This window comes from Zosterops lateralis, assembly GCF_965231275.1.
Source record: "Zosterops lateralis genome assembly, chromosome: 10".
NCBI lineage: Eukaryota > Metazoa > Chordata > Aves > Passeriformes > Zosteropidae > Zosterops > Zosterops lateralis.
The window spans coordinates 22,104,266-22,125,614 of NC_139770.1; the positions used below are offsets into that span (position 1 = coordinate 22,104,266).

The window sequence follows — 21,349 nt, forward strand, 5'->3', positions numbered from 1 at the left end:
TTGGTAGCATTTGTTAATGAAATACCAAACATTCCCTTCCACTCACATCACAGGAGAACTTTCTCCTCAGTGGCTTACTCTGAGGTCATTAGAGTGTGTATGAAGACAGAGGTGTGACTAATTCATCCACAGGTGTCACACAAATGGAAAGCCTGGGAGCAAGCAGAGACAATTTGATCTCCAGCCCAGTCGTCCTAATATTCAAAACCACCTGGAAAGGGCACATCACAGCCTCTGAATGATCTTTTTCCTCGTTCTTTGCCAAAGAGCCATGATGGCCAGGGAGTGAACTTTACTAGTCTCCTCAGAAAAGGGAACATTAGGGCATACAAGCCACCATCACTCTAGCCAGGACAAGTGGAACCTACAAAAATGCTACCCCAAAGTTATAGACGAAATACAAGGAAAATGCTGGGAGCTTACAGGATCTCAAAGGGAAGGAGCAAAGAAAAGGAAAGAGTCTAAAGATAGCCACTGTGTCTGTTGCTCTGCTTTCCTCCTCCTTGCCAGAGGGTGCTGTCCAGTGACAAGCAGTGTCCAGTAAATAAAAGCCAGGGCTCAGCACACTGCAATGTTTCTCCTCTCTGGAGCTGCCACAGCATTCTCCTTGCAAATATTCTGTCACTTTAACAGGGTCCTGTACTTGTTTAGGGGTGAACTTCCAAACCACTGTAGCAGAGAATTTCCCCCAAACCTGGGCCATTTTCTCCCTTGCTATGCATGTCTATTCACCCTTGGGGGCAGATCTCTGAATGACCTAGGAATCTCTGTCCTGGCTCTCAACATGGCATGGAGCCCACTGAGTAGGCCTGGCAGACTTAGCAACAAGAACGTGCTTTCCTTAACATACAAAGGGAATTCAACTCTCAAAAGCTGAGAAAGTTGAGGGAGGAAAAAGGAGTGAAACATGCCTGAGGGAGGAAAAAGGGGTGAAATCCTGGGGAAAACCATCCTTCCCTGTTCTCCCTGGAAAGCAACACTGAATACTGAAGGGACCCTCATTGCCTCGATGTTACAATGTCATAAACTGGCACCCCACAGTACAGGAACAAAACAATCCTGATCGCTCTCCCTGCTCTGAAAAAGATCCCCATGAGGAGCATCTATGGCAATATTCAGAGTTAGGCACCACACTCACATGAACAGACCAAGCAACATTGTGACCTAACACAGAAAATGCTTGGACCAAACCTGTTTCCAGCCTGCTCTGGGCAGATCTGTTGTTATCTTACCCCTTTGTGCCCCACATTGGGACTGAATTAAGGCTGTCCTGGTTTAGGAATGGTATTCCCCAATTTAGTGTTCCCACTGAAACTCCAAACTGCCAATCACTCACTCCCTCTTCCTCTCTCCCTCTTTTCTGCATTGGGATGGAGAGGAGAACTGGAATTTTACAACAAAATGTTGTGAAAACAATTTACTGGAAACAGCAATGTGATAAGAAAAGAAGCAGTAATAGCAAACATTTTAAATAATAAAAAGGATACAGAAGAAAAAGTTCTTCACATGGAAAAATGCTTACCATGGAGTCCAACCCCATCCACTCCCACACCAACCCTGCCCTTACTGGTTACTGCAAAAATAAACCCTGTCCTGGCTGGAACAGGACATTTCAAACATATCACCACAAATTAATATTGAGTATAATAAAGAATCACAATAAACACAAAATAGCTTTTCAGCAATTTTTATTACAGTTTTGGCTAATTGTAGTACATAGATTATAACAAGCTTTTGTACCAAGAACAAGTAGTTTTTACTATCAACTATAAAGCTCTGCAAATTCAAAAGTATTTTAACTCCTAAAATAAAAATCGTCACAACACAGTAACAGAGAAAGAACTGTGGTGAGTTCATCAAGCCACCAAACAGAATCTACCTTTTGTCCCCAAGCCTTTCTGCTACTCATATCTTTCTTTTACTGAGAAAAGTAGTCTTGCTTTTCATACCTTAGCATGAAACCATCAATTTCAAGACCATCCCAAGAAAAGTGAAGGGGAAATAGACCTTCAGAGACATCAGGCATACCATGGCCTGATGGGAAGGCTTGGGAAGAAGTGGCAGTCAATTACCTGTCTTGAGTATATCAACTAAAATGGCTAATGCCATAAACTTGGTTTTTCCTATTAAATACCAAAACAACATACAAAAATATTTCTCCTGCTGAATTTTTAGATCAATTCTTTTTTTCTTAAGAATCACATGAAATGCTTTATCCTGTTCAAATATTTTAATAGCTATGTAAATATTCCAAACAATCACATATTACCTGAAATAATTTCACAGATGGTGACAAAATAGCACTAAACAAATGGACAATCTGTTCTTGTTCCCATGCTAAAAACACAGGGAAAAAAACCCTATCAATCCAAAATACACAGCAAGAGTGACAAGTACAACCAGGCCCCTGTGCAGACATTTCACAGTTTTTCTTCAAGTACAGGCTCATGGTAATAGAAATAAATAAGATGTTGAGGAGTGTTCTCTGGCAGCTACATTACTTTGGTCCTACACTTTCTTTTGAAAAAGCAACTCAAGAATTTAGAAGCACAAGTTTTTCCATCCAACTTTTATATGTATAGATTGGACAAAATGGGATTTAACTGTTTGGTGCATACAAAAAGGTTCTCATTTTCCCTTTTGTCAAGGTTATGGAAGGTCAAATGAGTGGTGTCAAACTTGGACAGTACATACTTTTGAAAAGAGAGCTGGAGCTCCTCAGCAGAGGCTACAATGTAGGGTTTTACTTCACATTTTTAGAAAGATTCAAACATAAAACAGTAGTTTCAGTCAGGAAAAAATTCAGTTGATTAACAGGCTTATATTTAATCTAGCCACTGAAGTACCACTGGAATTATATATTAGCTGTAGAAATTCTATTATTTTTTTCAAAGAAACAATAGCAAAATTATAAAAGTCACAGCTGCACCTGAGCTCAAAGACAGCCAAAAGAAGTTGCAATTCTATCTGTTTATTAGCTGCTCAGATAAGGGTGTTTTGTGATAGATCAGATGAAGAAATCTGATTGATGGCTTTATCAGGAGTAGCAGACTACCCAGGGTGTGTCACTGCTTGCCCTGTCAGCCAGCCCGGGCAGTTGTGTGCTACACTGACTTTGTGCTGCAAACACAAGGCAGATCTGCAGCATGAGTCCAGCCAGGCACAAAACAGTCTCCTTTGCTACCGGGATTAAGAGTGACCTTGGCCTAATAAAAAAACCAGAGTCACTCCTGAATTAATACTGCTGACTTCATCCTGGTGCAAGAACTTAAAATACAGTTTGCATTGATCCTGTCAGGAACAGGTCACTTTCAAAAGAGAAGTGTGCTAATATATATTTTTACTACATATAACAGCTTGCAATGGCCCAAAAATAGTATGAAAATACTTATTAGGAATTATAGAACTTCTTATCCTTTGGATATAGGAAACGCCCATGCATAGAAAACTACTCTTTGGAGTTTACCTCATTCAACGAAATCAGCTTTATTCAAGTTTGTTTGGCTACAATAACACCAGAAAATAGCTGGAGTGATTTGTAATGGCTTACAAGAGACTATTCAAAATTAGCTGCAATAGTAAAACATTTTAGGAAAATAATAACCCTCGAGGTTAAATCTAAAAGAAATAATGCCTGTTATGTAACATACAGTGTGCCTCTCACAGAGGCATTTCCTCTTCTTTTTTTCACTAAGACACAAGGCATGCTTGAATTTTCATTTGATATTTTGCAGAGGCCAAGGAAATCCTCTGCTGTGAGCAGAGACAGAGAAAGGGCTGCTGGTCTCGCACACACATGTAAACACTGTAATATATAAAAAATTAACCTTGCAGGGTGCAACCTTAGTGAGGTGACTGTTACCCAGCACTGAACAAGGTATCACTGACAGCTGTTTATTTCTAACTGGAATACAAAGTTAAAAGCAGGGAGCTAATAAGGTATATTAAAAAAATATTATTATCTAATGCTTATCAGGCTAGAAAACTTTCAGTTACTATTTTGTATCCCTAATAAGAAATTTAAAATAACCTCAAGATAAGAAAGACTAAAAGAAAACAAAAGTCAAACACGTATAATATATAAAAATACCAACTGACTACATGTTATGAAATACATCTCACAAGATGTTACCACAAAACAGTCTCACATTAAACTCCACAGCAAGCTCCAGATCATGTGGAAGCAAGAGGCATCCTTTCTGCCTCCACCACTGCAATCCAGCTCCAGGTCTCCTGTGAGTCAGGGGATAAAACCATCTAAAAACAAGACAGGAAAATACCATTTCAGATCAGCAGTCTTCTCTTCTCACATTAAGAAACCTGAAAGAACTGCACACATTTTGTAAGTCATAATGAAACAATGACTTCATCATGAGATTAAGAAACCTGTTTAAATATTTCAAACACTTCTTCTATAATTCTAACCAGTATATATTGTATTGACTTCCTGGAAAATTTTCATATATATATATACACACACACCCCACAGTGTTTAGTTTGACTCCAAGCCATTTAACTTTGCAAACAGCAGTTAATCCTTATAAATTAAAATTAAGACTGAAACTGATGGAAACCCATCTCATAAACATTTTACCAAAGCTTCTAAATACCAAACACACTAGAGAGCAGCTAAAGGAGAAGCCCTTTAAGTGGCTATTTGAGCATCTTACCCAAGACTTTACACATGGTGCCCATGAACTGCACTGTTGTCACCTTCTCCACTTTGCATCTGCATCTGCATCTGTGCCTGCATTCTTGCAATCATCTCCTGCATGCGACGGAGCTGGAAAAGCAGCACAGAAGAATTCTGTAGCCTAATCACACCTCAGAATATAATTCTTCACTGTCACCACTCTAATACTTATTTTTACTAAAGAGGGATCACATATCTGCATTTTCTTTATCTGACAGGTTATAATCCCAGGTTATGGCATCTTCTTTTATTCCTCTTCATCATTGGAGAGGCTGGTATTTACTGACTGAAATAAATAGGCTTTATTATTGTACCATGGGATACGATTTTTAAGCAGCTTTAAATTGAAGTCTCTGACATTCACTGTATAAAAATTAGGGTTCTGAAGTACTGAACAAGAATTTACACTTACTGAAGTTTATCAGAAAGAAAAGCAGACTGGTTATATCCCTCCAAACTACTCCTTTATCTGTCATCAAAATCAAAATTGTCAGGATTATTCTCCCACTCCCTTGCTAGGGATGACTAGATGGAAGCAAGTATTACAGGTAAACCATCCAGTGAAACACAAGCATAATTAAACTTTGTTGAAACTCAGTTTTAGAGTATTGCATTTAAACATATTAAACATTTGAGCACAAGGAAAGTATGTAAATCACCTAAAAGATTAATTGAACCATGTTGCATATACATTACTTGAATCCCTTATTGCACCCAACTCTGGCAGGTGGCAAGTCAACCTCACTATGGAAATAATTTTGGGTGCCTTTGTGCATTTACTCTATAAGCTCAAACTAAACTGTTAAACTTAACAATAAAGTTAAACCTGTAGAATGCTTACACTGTACTTGTTTTTCACATTGCTCGCAACAACAACCCTTTTCATTTTCCCTTGGTTACGTTTTGGGACTTGGGTCCTCACTAAGATCACTAGCAGAAGTCTGAGCATCTGCTTGTGCTGCGGCAGGCTAAGGAGTTCATCCAAATCAGCCCTCTCCCCAATACCAGCTCTTAGGAAGTGCATGGAAATGCCTCACAGCCAGGTGTGCACTCCCAGTACTTATCCACAGTGCTCAAAATCTAGAATCTGTCCCTTTGGAACTTGCCAAACCAAAAGATTCCACCTTTGCATTTAGCAAGCACATTCACGGAGAAAGAAAACTCTTCCATCTCAGCAATTTTGAGCTCACCTGCTCAAAAATACCTTGCTATGGACAAATTCCATGCTAATGAATACCACAATTTACAGATTATGCTAGAAGTATCTTTTTAAATTGAAAACACTCATCTATTAATCCCATTAACCATGACCTCTTGCTTGTGCAGTAGATTCTCATTCATTCTGCCATCTGTGATCATGTCATCTACCTTTCCCTTCTGTCATCTACTTCTCAACAAGGCTATTAATGTCATCTACCCTAGCACAGGACCTGCTTCAGGTCTCCACTTCAGCCTTTCTGCCCACATTTTGCTTTTCATTGTACTTTTTCTAGTCTTGTCTATCTACAACCTTTCTAGGTTTGAGGAACAAGAAAAGCAGCATTAGAGTTATACATTATGAATTTGTCATAGGGGCAGAATGAGAATTTCTGTTTCATTTTTTATTGCTGACCATTTCTACCATCATTGTCTCTTTTGCTGCAGAGCTGAATTGACTTTGTCCCAGCCTGCAGTTGGTAACTGTAGAACCCTTACTCCCATGAGGATGGTTCTCCTTGCCCACACAGTGTGTGTTACATCCACTGCTGATCACTACAGTGGAATCATGTTTTACCAGATTCCACTTGTTCCAAAAAATCCCTATCCTGAGTCTCCTCTCACCTTTTCTCATTCTGTTTTCTTAGTGAACCTTAAATAACTTTACATTGGCATATAACTGTTTTTCCTTTACCAATTACCAAGATCATACAAATATTTTGCTCTAAAGTAGTAACAAAAGAACAAAAATACCCCCATTACAAGAATATAAAGTTCTGTCATCTTACTTCTGCTTCCTTCTCAAGCAAAATCTGGTCTTTATTTACTTCTTCATCTTCTATTTTCCTAAAATAATATTAATATTGTTAGAAACATAATATCATTAAGGTTGGAAAAACCTTCTGAGATTGCTGAGTCCAAGCATTAACCCAGCATTAACCACCAAACCATGTCCCCCCAGTGCCATATCCACAGGCAGTTTCAACACTTCCAGGGATGGCAGCTCCACCACTGCCCTTGGGCAGCCTGTGCCAGTGCCCAAACACGCTTTCTTGTGAGGAAATTCCTCCTAATATTCAATCTAAACCTCCTTGGTGCAACTTGAGGCCATTTTCTGTCATCACACCACTTGCTGCTTGGGAGAAGCAACTGCCTCCCACCTGGCTTTATTCAAGACTTCCTACCACTTTGCTAAGAGCTTTCTCCTACCCCATGTCACAACAGGGAAGATCTACTAATGGATCTAATCAAGCAAGTGCCATCAAATCTGCAAAGCAAACAAACTGGTGTTTGTTAAAAAGTTAACAGAGAAATACATTGTAAAAAAAAGTTGCTGTGCCCCAAAACCTCTGAGATCATTAGTGAGGACAGTCAACAAGCACCTCATGTCAAGCACTCCTGGTAGCAGAAGTGCAAGCTTGAAATAAACTCACATGAAATCTACCCTCACTTATAGTAAGCCTCACTACCTCCCAGTACCAGTTCAGAAATGTGAAAGCAAAAGTATACAGGCCACTTAACTGGAAAAGATTCAAAAACATGTTTTAGTTTCACATACCCAACTTTACAGCAACCTGAAATCCTCTAAAAATTGGATGACCTTAGGTCACATTACTTCTAAGGCCATTGTACATGCCTGCTAGATAAGAGACACCAGACCTTGGGAAGTTTGGGGACTTTTACCTTGAATTTCAGAAAGCAGGATTTAAAGTCAGGAGAGAAGAGCATTTTATCTTGCCTGTAGACCAGTGCTACAGGCAGGAAACTTTAAAAGGAAAACTTCTTTTGCTGAAAACTGACCCAATATGTGACAAAATCTCTGTCAACAGCAGGATGGGGAAACTTGCAAAATGCCCCAAAGCTCCCAAAATGTGCAATTTGGAACCCTCTAGTGGCTGTAAGAAGAGTCGCAGCTGAAACACCTAAAGCAGGAAATGGGCAGTTTCCCCACAAGAACTCACCAACTCATCTCTACAGACCCTGCTATTGTACTTTAAAATGGGGTGTTTTGCCCAGCTCTCTCTCCAGGAAAGCTGCGCCCTACCCAACCCAGCTGAAAACAGGGCTAACAGCCATTACCCCGTGACTGCTACTATTTATGTATGTCATGTTTAATAAAACATTGCAAAAAATTTTGATCATCTCTTTTAAAGGCCAAATCCAAATATTCCAATTGTTAATTCTGAAAAAAACCCTCACACTTGTTTTAAGATATCAGCTCTGATCTAATTCGTAGATTTTTAAGACAACATTTATCATAGACATCTGTCCTACTCAGTACTTTCAACATTCCAATCCAGCTGTGTTTAAGCCTCAGACCAAAGCACAGATCTATCCCCAAAATTCCCTAACTCCACTACTGTCACTTCAGATTTACCAATTATATTTTTTGTTACACTCTTTGTAAGCTGGTCAATAGAACTTGGTGTTGCCTGGAGTTACAGAGCTGCCCTTGGTCTACCAAATCCTAGCAATGCACTCGCAGGTGAGACACAGAGAGAGCAAAATACACATTCAGAAGAGGAAGAAGCAGCATGTAACCATGAGATGACAACCTGGTGCCTCGTTTGAGCCTCTCAGAGCGGAAGTTCTCATAGTGAAGATCCTGGGTCACCTCCTGAAGGTCTTGCATATGGGTGCTGGAGGAAGAAAAGTAATAAAAGATAAAACATCCTTGTGTCACATCAGTTTGCCTAAGCAACTCTGGCATTGGGCACTGTCTTGGATCAACGTGCTCAGCATGCACACCCACTTAGCACACTAATTGAAAAGCTAATTTCAGTTAAATTGGTGTAATAAAGGGCACAGAGAGGTCACCTCAGCCCTGAGACTGCCCTGACAGAAGCCACGCTCATGGGCGAGGCCTTTGATAAGATGAGAAGGTGAAACACAGTAGCAAAGACCAGGAAAGAAACAACTAGGGGACTTTTCAAGTCTACTCCTTTGCTACTTATAGATACATTGAAATAAGCACAGTCTGGTTAATGTTCCAGGGCATCTGAGTAACAATTCAACACAACACTCAACAAACGAATCAGACAAATCCTTATTTCCACAGAATCAGCGAGTAATTCAGATCAGAGAGAACCTGTGCGTCCTGTGTGGTCCAACCCTGACTAGGCTTAACTCAGCTACATCAAGGCTGCTCATGGCCTTCCCCACACAAATTCTGAAGGTGTCCAGGGATTACACAACTGCTGCAACCCCTCAATGCAGTGCTTGATTATCTTAGTGATTGTCTTCCAAACTATTATTTAATTGGAATTTTCTAACTTACATTAACATGGTCCTCAGCTTCAGGAAGTCATTATGCTCTGGATTCTCCACTTCAACTACACCCCACGGGTAGAGCCGACCTCTGACTTTTTTACCTTTTGCTTCAATGAGTTGATTGGACCCCACTACACAAAATGGAATGCTGGCCTGAAAGCCAAAATTGCAAAAGTTACTTATAATGAACCAGGACAAACAACTCCAAGAACAACTCTTGTTCTGCTCACTATTGTATATTATGGTAATAAGTTCATAATTCTTTTAAATTAAAGGTGTAAAATAAATAAAAGTAACTGCTGCCACCATCTTCCAAGCTAGGGAAGCCTGGGCAGAGACACAGTGACTCACTCCAGGTTGCATTGCAGGTCTTGTTCTAAAGCCATCTGAGCAGTCTGAAAAAATACAATATATTATCCACCTATAGAACCTATTGAACCAGTCACACCTTCAGGAGTCTGGTCTGCTCTTTAAAATCTTCATCTTCATCTGATTCAGCATCAGGCAGGTGATAAATCTTGATGCCATGCTCTTCTATTTCATCCAGAATCTGAGATATGCAATAAAATAAATCAATATAATGTACATTTAAAATCAGTACTTTCAAATCTAAACATTAAATTAACTAATACACAGTCTCTTAGGAAATCTGAATTTGTCTTACTGATCCAAATTGCTCAACGAGGATTTGGTTTTAAATACCATATTTCTTCATGATATTGAACAACTACTTGCCACAGACTTTCAGACAAACAATAGTGTTCACAAAAACACCATCCTTTGTGGAAATTGTGTTTTGTTAAACCTTTTCAATTATTTTTTTTTTTGTAATAATAAAAGCATTGACTCTGAAGTCATACTTGCTTTCTACAGCTTAACCTCCTTGCTCTTACCTCTGAATTACTACTTGGGGTAGGGGTGGGAGTGCTTTAAAAACTGAGATATAGGCCCAACAAATGCTTTTTTCTTCATTACTGCCAGTAATGGTACCTGCAGCAGGAATCCATTTGCCACAGACCCCAAATTTTGCTCTTTAAAAATGAATTATCTTTTTTTTTTTTTTCTGCAGAATTCTACCACTCTAAACATACCTACTGGAGTATACTATATATAAAGTCTCTATTTTTATTCTGGATTTGGTAAGATAGCTACAAGGATTTTCAGAATAACTGATAAAAATGATAAAGTTTTCAATGCAAGAGCCAAGACTAGAGCAGACCTTTGACAAGCTAATTCTAACACTTATTTCTAAACTTCATAGATGTTATTAGCTCATGACGGTTTGTAGAATCCCATCTCCTCCCAGCAAATACAGAATCAAGTCATGCATGACAATGTGCTAAGAAGTCTTGCCTCTGGAAGGCAGAACTGGAATGCTTTAGGAGTGACAATGAGGAAGAAAAACAACCTCAAAATCAGATATATCTCTGAAAATCCCAGTTTTTAACCATCAGAATTCTGACTAGGTACAAAACCCAAATATACATTTGCACATTCCATATGCAGATATTATCTCTGCTTTGGGATTGATTAAACAGGTAACAGAGCAATTACCATCAGCAAATGTATTTAAATATTTTTCCAAAGTTTCAAAGTTCACTCATTATCTAATTGTAAATGTAGCCAGACTGCCATTTTGCAAACAAGATTCTAAGGACAATTTCTCAGTTAAATACATCATAAAATAATTTACAAAATATCAAACTACATATTAAGTGATGCTATACTGTACATGAGATTATATTTTCCTCTGAGTAAGGTTAATGAGGATGCCCCTCTCCACAGCCACCACACTGCTACAACCAAAACACAACACATTTCTGCAAGGCAGAAAAACACTCACCCTTTTCTTTAGTCTCTCTCGTTCTTTCAGAGAAAGTGTATCAGCTTTTGCAATCACTGGTACAATATTGACTTTGTTGTGTATGGCCTTCATAAACTCAACATCCAGAGGCTTAAGTCTAAAATTAGAATATGGAAAATTTTAATTTATTTTTACTCTAAATTACCAGTTTATTTTCACTCCAACATAAATACCTCTCTTTACACACAGAGGAAGAACACAGCCAATCATTGTCAGCAGTTATAGCAGTTGCTTAAGTAATGGCAACCTGATTCTGAAAATTTAGGTCAACAGGCACAAACCAACTCTCTAAAACAAAATAATGTAAAAAAAAAAAAAAAAAAAAAAAAAAAAAAAAAAAAAAAAAGACAGAGAAACCAGAGAAACACCTACCCATGACCAAATGGTGAAATGAAATAGAAACAGCAATGAACTCGATTATCTATGATATGCCTTCTGTTCAGTCCACTCTCATCATGCAGGTATCGCTCAAACTGCTCATCAATGTAAGAGATTATGGTCTTAAAACTGTAAAACAAACAGGGATTTGAGGAATCACCAAATGGTCCACAATTTCAGGACTCTCAAAGGTAATATTAAACCACTAAGACACCCTGTGGATGAACCAATCTTCTAATGAACAAAAATTTATTTACTGATTCTACAGAACAGGGAAAATGGAAGAGCACATATCATAAAATTTTAATTGAATTCTAGAATAACAAGCTACTATGCATAATATATATATATAGAGAGAGTAAGATAAAATATACATAACTCAACCTCAGTTCTACAGCAAATTTCTCTAGGGTTAGTGCTTATATCTTGATTAACATTAACCACACATTTTCAAGGCATTTTAAGGTTCTTGTTTGAAACTGATTTAAAATCATAAATGGTTTGCATTGGAAGGGATCTTTAAAGGTCACCTATTTCCAAGCTACTGCCATGGACAGGGACACCTTCCATTAGTCCAGGGTGCTCTAAGTCTCACCCAGCCTGGCCTTGAACACTTTCAGGGATGGGGCAGCCTGGGCAACCTGCAAAAAAGTCTGCTACATCCTACCTAAATCTACTCTCTGTTTCAAACCACTGCCCCTGTAGTAGTTTTGCTACTACAGGCCCTGGTATTAAGTCTCTTGCCATGTTTCCTGTGAGCCCCTTTGATATACTTCAAGGCCCCAGTAAGGTCTCTCTGGAGTCTTCTCTTTTTCAGACAGAACCCCAACTCTCCCAGCCTCTCTTTACTGCTGTTCCATCCCTTGGGTGGTTTTCCTGGTCCCCCTCTGCACCTGCTCCAATAGGCCCATGTCTGTCTTGTGCTAGAGCCCCAGAGCTGGATGCAGGTCTCACAGGAGTGGGGCAGAACTCCCTCCCTCAGCCTGCTGGCCACACTGCTTTTGGTGCAGCCCAGGACACCAATGGCTTTCAGGGACTGCCTGCTCATATCCAACTTTTTGTCCACTAGAGTCCTGGTTCTGGCTCAGACCAACAGGAGAGGGCAGCTCCAGAGAGGAGCAACTTATTGCAGCGTGCTGAGCCCTGGATTTTATTTACTGGACACTGCTCATCAGTAGAGCACCCTCAGGTGAGGAGGAGAAAAGCAGAGCAACAGGCACCATGGCCATTCCAACTGCAGCTGAACCACTGCCACAACCTGTGCCACCAACAGAAGAAATCCAAAATGAAATCAGTTTGCTTAGTGAAGGATGAAGAGGAAGCAGGGCCTTCTCAGCAGGAGGAGGAGTCAGGACCAGAGATAATCACCCAATTGCTGTCCCTGGTAAGCTGCAAGATATGTGAAAAGATTTCAGCTGCCATTTAGAGGAGACCCTGACAACCTGGCTGCTCTGGTACCAGGATATCCTGGCCCACCATATGGAACCAGATTGTGGGGAAGCCAAGCAACTGGGATCCCTGTCCTGGAATGTGGGCATTGACAAGGGGATTGGTGAGAGGACAGAAACTCTCAGCTCTGGTGGGGACTTATGTCAAGTGTGAGGGAAAGGTATTCTCTCAAGGATGATCTAATGGTGTGATCAGGCAGGCCAAGCAGGAAGGAATCCAGTACCTGAGAGAATTAGCTGTGCTGGAGGCAATCTACAGGGGTCGAAAAAACCCTCAGTCCCTGTAGATCCAGATGAGGTGCACTGTACACAGTCCATGTGGCAGAAGTTTGTACAGAGTGCACCATTGTAATACATCAACTCATTGGCATTGTTGTCAATGAAAGAAAGAGAGCACACAGTGCTTCAGGTGACCCAACTCTGGCAACATTAATATAATTTTTTTTCTTCCCTACCAACCTGCACCTCAGCTGTAGAAAGACTGTTGAAGATTAAGAACAGATTTGAAAAATTTGAGCAAACTAGAGAGGAAATGTTCCATGCTCCGCCAGTATGGGCCAGTCTCTGCTACTGGGAGCAAACACCCCCATCCTCAAGAGACAGGATAGACACCACGAGGTGAGTTGTGCTTTCACTGCATGACCACAGAAAAGACGGGAGGAAGTGAGATGGAAAACCCACCACTGCCTCAGCAGCATGGGTGCAGGAGGTGAAAAGGAAATACAATCACCACAGGAAATTCTACAAGCATAAACACAGCTCCAGTTTCCAGTGGGTCTGTCCTCAGACAGAATAGAAGGAAGGGCTGATGTTACTTCTGAAGTGTAACGCTTCAGAATATTTGCAGTACATCAATGACATTATCATATGGGGAAACATGGCAGAGGAAGTTTTTGAGCAAGGGGAGAAGATAATCCAGATCTTCCTGAAGGCTGGTTTTGCCATAAAACAAAGTAAGGTCTAGGGACTTGCCTAGGAAATCCAGTTTTTAGGAGTAAAATGGCAAAATAGGCATTGTCAGACTCCAATGGATGTGACTGACAAAACAGCAGTTCTGTCCCCAGCGACCAGCAGGAATGAAGCTCAGGCTCTCCCAGGTGCTGTAGGGTTTTGTATGGTGCATATTCCAGAGTACAGTCAGATTGTAAGGCCTCTCTATCATCTGACTCAGAAGAAGAATGATTTCAAGTGGAGTCCTGAACAATAACAAGCTTTTGAACAAATGAAACAGGAGATTGTTCATGCAGTAGCCCTTGGGCTCAGCAGGACAGGACACGTGGTCTTGAACCTGAATTTCACTTCATCAGGAGGCACTAATCTCCAGAGTTTTGGGGAAAGCTGGAGGTTACCTTGAGGTTCAGGGGCTTGAGGGATGCGGGAAAAGGGATTAACATTGAAAACTGATTGTTATTGATTACTCCTTAGTATTTACTATAACTTAAATTTATTTTAAAAACCCAAACAAACCCAAACAAACAAACAAAATCTAAGATTATGAAAAGCACTTAAAAATTAGCCACATAATCTGAGAATGCTCAAGTGAATGTGGACAAGATCTAGAGGTGGATTTTTGCTTGCACTGAAGAGTAGGTGATTTACCTTCTCAGAGTATTACTGAGAGTCAAGGTCACTGTTCACTTAAAGCTCTTTCAAGCAAAATGGAAGTTAACAAAATAAAAAAAGTGCCACAAAATTTATTTCAAGTTATGTCAAAGTTATCGATGCCTCTTCACATGTATCGGAATTAACTCATAACACTGAAACTGAGCTTCCTCAAAACTAAAAAACAAAAACTTCCAGCTTGAATTCAGCACTTCAGAGACACACACCACACCTCCACCCCCCAGGACAGATCAGAAATGTGTGTCAGTGTCCAGGGACAGAGCAGGAGACATTCCCTGTGCACGTACCAGTCCCGACAGTTGATGGCGTCCCCGTATCCCGGCGTGTCCACAACCGTCAGCCGCAGCTTCACGCCCCTCTCCTCAATCTCCACTGTGGAGGCCTCGATCTGCACCGTGCGCTCAATCTTATCTGAAACACAGCAAACTCCAGCCTCAGAACACAACTGCCATGGCCATGGCATTCTGAGATAAGCTCCAAAGATTAATTCACAGATAAAACAGCATAAATATTATTCTATCGATTACGTTCTGAGGCCTGATAACGAAAGGAGTCAGTTCATAAATTCTTTAGATGTTATTAGGGAATTGGATGAGATTTCAAACTTTTCTTAATGCAGAAATTAAGGCAAAAGGGACTGAGACAAAACCATGGGTAATTGGAGAACAATACAAAATTATAACTAATGGATTCTTTTCCTAAGGCTGGAAGTTATAAGTAATCATCAACTAACATGACAAAACCATTAAAGCAAGTAATTCAGTAGGTAGCAAAAAGAGAAAAATTGCATCTCTTATTTTATTACAATATTCTCTTTTGTTGGATTATTGCATACCTTGATTAACAGAATAAAAATAAGACAAGGAAATGAAGAACAGAAAGTGAAGTTCTCATTCACTAAATATCAATCCTAAGCAAATGAATTTAGGTGAAAGCAGGAATAAATAATTCATATGTTTACAATTGCAAGAGATTAAAAACTAAATAAATTTTCTGATTGTTTTAGTTGATTGTTTATCATACTGTGACACAATGACTGTTTTTAAGCAAAAGAAGGGACTAAAATTTCTAGGTGTTAATATGAATACATCCAAGGACTCAATAACAAAGACCCCACAGATATCCTGGATTCAGAGGAAAATGGTTTTATCAAACAGCTCAAGTGTCAAGTAATACATTAGAAATTATTACAGCTAGAAATCATTGCTGACTGTTACCAAAATTCAAAGATAAAAGCATTCAACTCTAAAAACCATTGAGCAAAGATGTATTTACCAGCAGCTCCTGGGATTATCCTCTCTGGGTAGAGATCTGTCAGGAAGAGGCTGTTTATTAATGTCGACTTTCCTAATCCAGATTCACCTGTGAGTCAGTATAAAGATAAATTCAACATATTTACATAAATAATTTCAGGAGTATCTGACAGTATTATCTGACTATAGATTTTTTCACATTTCTTTCAAATTAAAAATTTACAAGTTCTAATTTTGGATTAGGCAAGTTTATACAAAAAGGTTGAAAACCAACTTTTACATCTTGGCACTTTCCCAGAGCTTTCACTCATCATTTGTGATTAATGCTGCGAGTCAAGTGAAGCTGTGACCCATTTAGACTTAAGATTTCCCATTTTATGTCTCCTGATTTTTTAAGACATGCTTTTCTGTTCTCACTGCAGAATGTGAAATATCATACCCAGTAAGAAGCTATACCCTGTCAAGGCTTTAGCATCAATTTAAACAATGAAAAATGCATTGCTGAACTTCTGTACAGCCATCATAAAGTGGGATTTATTTTTGTTTTTCATGCCGATATGACAAACAAGAAGTCAAAGCAAGAGGAATATGCCCACTGAGCATTTTTTTTATACTGATGAACTTGGGGATTACCAAATTGTACCTTAATTATATTTTTGTTCTAGAGATAATTATGGCCATGAGGAAAATTCAGAGGGCAACTAATTAATTAAAGATCAAGATTTTAATCAGAACAAATGTCCATAGCATAAAAAAGAGCTGCAACTTGAAATGCTTAGTATTGGAGTTCACTGAAGAGACCTTTTTCTAGAATTTTATTTTTATTTCAAGTGTTGATAGGATTAATTTTAAAAATTAGATGTTAAAAATGATGGGCCATAGAACCTCTAAGTAACACAATATGCAGTATGAATCTGATAAAAATATCTGAACAAAATTTAAAAAAAAAAAAAAAGGAAATTGTTTAAAAATGGAGATTTGAGTAGGAACTGCCAGTTTTTAATGTCTCATAGAATGCAAGTTTCAAGATCAGGTTGTGCCAGTGGAGGCTTCACCAGTGAAGGTGACACACACCCAGAGTAACTCAACAGTCACAAAGAATAATTTCAGCAAAACTAAATAAGTCTGATTCCATCCAATGCCACATTCCACAGTCCCAGTATGGGTAAATATTACACATAAACCAGATCAGTTTTCATAGTCACTGTCAATGATTATATTGGCTACAGTAGTTTAGTGACTCTTAAGTGAAATAACTATTTAGATGAAGTCATAGCTTAATAATGAGAATGAACATAAAAATAAATACAAATGACTGGGATTTCTTTGAGAGCAACACAGCCAAGCAGCCAAATGCTTAGAAACTCCAGCTCATATTTTCAGATACCAAAGTAAACAATAGCAGGAAAAGAAAAAACTATAATCAAAAGCTGTGTGAAAACCCAAAATCATTGATTAGGATTCTGTCAGCACAGGCAACTTTTAAAGAATTATCCTGCTCAGAAATGAAGAAGGATGGCAACTTAATGAGGAATGATAGTTCAAAACAGGCACTGTGCCACAGCCCACAAGAGAACTTAAACTCCGTGCATATTTGAAGAGAAAGAATTCACATTCCAAACTGTTGAAATAATCAACAATTTAAAGCACAGTTTATTTTATCTCACATCAGCTGCCTCCCTCTGCTAGTGTATCTTAAAATACCACTCCAAATTTTCAATGAAATTATTTTTTTCCAAGTCTTCTTGTAGTTTTCATTTATTCCTTAAAATACTGGCAGGCAATAACCATAAAGTTACACTTTATTCTAACATGGGTGGATTAATTGCCTTTTTGTTACTTTTACACCATGTCATTTCCCCTCTATTTCTATTTTACAAGAGACTAGAAATAACTGTTGGTCTATATAATTTTACATTGCTTTCTTCCAGAACTGTTTTATGTGGCACTGTTTGCAATTGGAATTCAAAGAGATCTGGAAGTTTAGTTTAGTTCCAGCAGAGAAAGCACATCTTTCCTTTCTCAAAACTGTTCACACTTTAAGAATGACTGAACAGTAAATTCTGAAGAGTCACAGTAGACAGCATAATGTGAAGCAACAATTTATAGTTTGGTTTTACTCTTAGATTTTATGAGACATCCTTTATGGCATCATCCAAATCAAATCCAATGAAGGATATTGTAAAAAACAACTATAAAATTCTAGGAAGACAAAGATAAGGGCAAACTCTGTACAACATGGAAGAACAAAATACACAAGCAGGACAAAAGCAGTGCTGAGCTGTCATCTGGCAAAACTAATGAAAGGTCTGAGGACACACTCTCCCTGTAACTACTGAAATCCAAAACAATTAAGAAGTTAAACACCTCCTGTCATGCACTGTCTCACCTCCCCTGCTCATTCCCACTGTGATCTCTCTTAGGCAAATCTAGCAAACAAATGGGATTTATTTCTTGTGGTGCCAGGTAATGAAGAGCCTAATTCTATTAGGGTACTTTTTGTGAAAGCCTATTTAAAAGCAAGAATTACAGAGTTCAAACATCAAAACTCACAAGGTATGGCTCACAGAGAGGCAGAGAAGACACCAAGTCTGACTTGGGAGTCTATTTAATTTTCAAGAATAGCAACTGATTTCTCAAAGGATCAAGGTATTTCTGCAGACACCAAATTTTCCTTTCTATTCCAGATACCAACACAGACTCCCAATGAATTGTCAAATAGAATGACACTTTAGATTACAACTGCTAACAAAACATAAAATCATGATCAAAGTAAAAAGTAACAGCTCACATCAAAACCAACTGGTCCAATTCTCAGTCCTTCTCACTCTTTTACAAGAGTATTCAGAAGGGTTGAAAAGACTAGAGTTCAGATTCTTTTGAACTAAAGAGGCATAAACAACATTTTAAATAGAATGGTCTCCTTAACACCAGTCTCTTAATCAAAACACACAAGTGAACTAAGACTGTATTCAAATGCAAAACCAGTTTAAAATTACATTTTAAATGGAATGCTGAAATCCCGTGAGACAGGGGAGAAGGAAGGAAGGAACGATTGCTGGAGTGCACAATGAAATTTCTTCACCCACAAACTTATTCATGTATTCAAGCATGGATTGTAATGTGGTAAACAACTGTTCAAGAATCCGTAAAATGTAAAAGAAATTTAAATGCAACAGTACAGGAAAGTTTCTGATGCAAGCTGAAGCCTTAGAACGGTGCAAGTAACATTCACTTTCACTTCAAATTCCCTGTGAGCAAGTACTAATTGTGAGAAAAACTATAAAACACTTCCTTACCAACCACCATAAGAGTAAATTCAAACCCCTTTTTCACAGACTTTCGGTGAACCTGATTGGGAAGGTTTGCAAATCCAACATAGCCGGGAGTTTCTGGATTGGTAAACTGAGCAGGCTGTTGCTAAAAATTAAATTAAAAAAAAAAATAAAATAAGACAATAATAGGCAACCACCCAAGACTTACTAGTTTGTATAACTGCTTTCCTCACTTATCTCAAAAGGTTTGAAGCTCTGTGACAGACAGGAAACGACTCAGAGTTTCACAAAGAAGTGCAGAACAACTACACTGACCTAGAGCTTAAACAAACAAAGCCTCACTTGTTCAGCCATCCAGCCAAGATCACCATGAGCAAAACAGACACAAAACCCCAAATAATGATTTATCAAAGTATGAATTGTGGGCACTAATCACTTTTTGAACAGTCTACAGCTAAAATAAAATGGTTTTCTATGGACTTGAATAAAAAGATGACCATTTCTGATCCATTTTTAGCACATCCAAAGGAAAACCCTGAGCAGCCTGTGAAGTGACAGCCATCTGCTGGAAGTGCTCTCCAGAGAGCTCTCTTCAAGTGTGGGGAAGGGGAATTTACACAATAATGTTTGGAATTCTCGCTGCTAAAGATGTGGCAGAGAAATCCTTACATCTCCTAGTTCCCTCTTCAGGCACATTACTCAAGTACCCTTTATTTATTTATCATTCTTCTCACTTCAATAAGCCAACACGGATGTTTTACCCAGCTCATCAAATGCTGGGGGCCAAGAATTAGCTGAATCCCAGCATGATAAAAATGTTTTAGGTTGCAATATTTTAAATGAAGGATTTTATTGAAAAAACAGTTTTCCATTATTATTTCTATTAGCAAAGAAAGAAATTAAATATAAACCACCAATTTCTTAAACGATGCCTGCTCAAAACAAAACCACAGAAAGGAAGTTTCAATGAAGATGCACCAGGGAGCTTTTATACAACTCTGACCAAAATTAAATCCTTCCAAAAGTATTAGTTAACTGCAGAGATTTACACTTCCATGAATCTACTTTCATCTATGTTTTACATTACTCATCTTTCAATATCATGTCTCCTATAGGCAGCAAATTTAGAATACTCTTCACCATCAAACAGATGCAAGTTGCACAATTTGTCATTGAAGATTAATATTTAAAAATAAAAAATATGTTTCACATTGGAAGACAGAAATGTTATTCTTACCTTGGACATTTTTAGGGAAGGACAGGAAAAAAAATCTGAAAAAATAATAATGTTTTTCAGCTTATTAAAAATTGTATGAGGAAACAACTCCCCCACAAACCAGTGTAATATCTGCTGTTACACACTAAGTTGAAAAAGGAGCACCCCTGATTGGATGCCAGATTCTGAAACAGAGTCAAGCTCTTCACAGAGCACAAGTATTTCCCTCTTCTCTACTAACAATGGGCAGAATGTTCAGCTACCATTACTCCTGTAAACACAGTCAGACAATAAATTCAAACAACATGAATGTGGGGAGTTGAAGGCACCAGAAATGTGACAAACCACTCTGAAGCCTTGAAAGTCCACATCCTTTCTGGAAACTAACCAAACCACACACCTTGCCAAAAGACACCTTGCTCTTTAGAGGAAACAATTTCTTCAAAGCCAAAAAAACTCCCCTCAGTCATGTATTATTTTTCTTTTCAAGCCTCTTTCTCCTCAACATTTCTATCCATGCTCAAGTGTTTTGTAAAGAGCTAACAGCTTCAAAATGAAACTTTTTCTCTTCCTCTTTTATTTGGGTTTTTGCAAACTCAGTCATTCTACCTTCTGTTTACCAACACTAAAGTGTGAACCATAAAAGACAGGCACAAAAAAAATTTAAAGATTTCTGATCTAAAACTTCTATGCAAAAAAGTTTCTTACCAAAGACTCACCAACCACTAACTTGCATGATTTCAAGAGATTATGATTTACTATGGCAACATAAAAATGTCAAATAAGCTGGATCTGCAAGGGCTAAGAGCTCAATTCCCCTTTCTAGTCCCTCTCCTGGCTCACCCTCTCACCACAAGGTATCTGTTCCCACTCCCAAATCTCACAGTCACCTCTTACCCAGCTCACTTGCACTTGAATTCTACAGATTTGACACTATCACTCCCTGATTCTTGCCATTTTCCAAGCAGATCTTGTCAGCAAGTTCAGCCCCGTGTGAAATTACACCAAACTGCTTCAGCTCGCAGCACCCTTCAGTCTGTTCCTCCCAGCAAAGAGACATCTTGGCATCAAAACAAACTGCCCAGCATCAAACAGCGTAAGCCAAATTTTCTGTGTCAGGCACAAGGTTAAG

At 38.7% G+C, this 21,349-nt stretch overlaps 1 protein-coding gene across 1 annotated transcript; it reads right to left on the reverse strand.

Annotated features, from left to right (window-relative positions):
* Window positions 1-1,686: 1,686 nt before the first annotated feature.
* On the reverse strand, window positions 1,687-20,269 carry SEPTIN2 (septin 2). The gene is made up of 12 exons (XM_083868350.1): window positions 20,239-20,269; window positions 19,026-19,146; window positions 15,749-15,835; window positions 14,761-14,884; window positions 11,397-11,531; window positions 11,004-11,121; window positions 9,609-9,710; window positions 9,168-9,313; window positions 8,446-8,529; window positions 6,679-6,736; window positions 4,671-4,783; window positions 1,687-4,257 (listed from the first exon to the last, which is right to left on the reverse strand). Exons 1-11 carry the CDS (start codon window positions 20,245-20,247, stop codon window positions 4,679-4,681), a joined length of 1,089 nt encoding a protein of 362 aa, XP_083724476.1. The 5' UTR covers window positions 20,248-20,269; the 3' UTR covers window positions 1,687-4,257; window positions 4,671-4,678.
* Window positions 20,270-21,349: the final 1,080 nt, after the last annotated feature.

Bases quoted from the DNA above. Each gene is read 5' to 3' on its own strand.
- SEPTIN2 (XM_083868350.1), bottom strand. The intron at 9,711-11,003 runs GTGAGTGTTTTT...TGCATATCTCAG, and splicing joins GAGAGAGACTAAAGAAAAGG to ATTCTGGATGAAATAGAAGA. The intron at 8,530-9,167 runs GTAAGTTAGAAA...TTCTTCCTCCAG, and splicing joins AAGCTGAGGACCATGTTAAT to CACCCATATGCAAGACCTTC.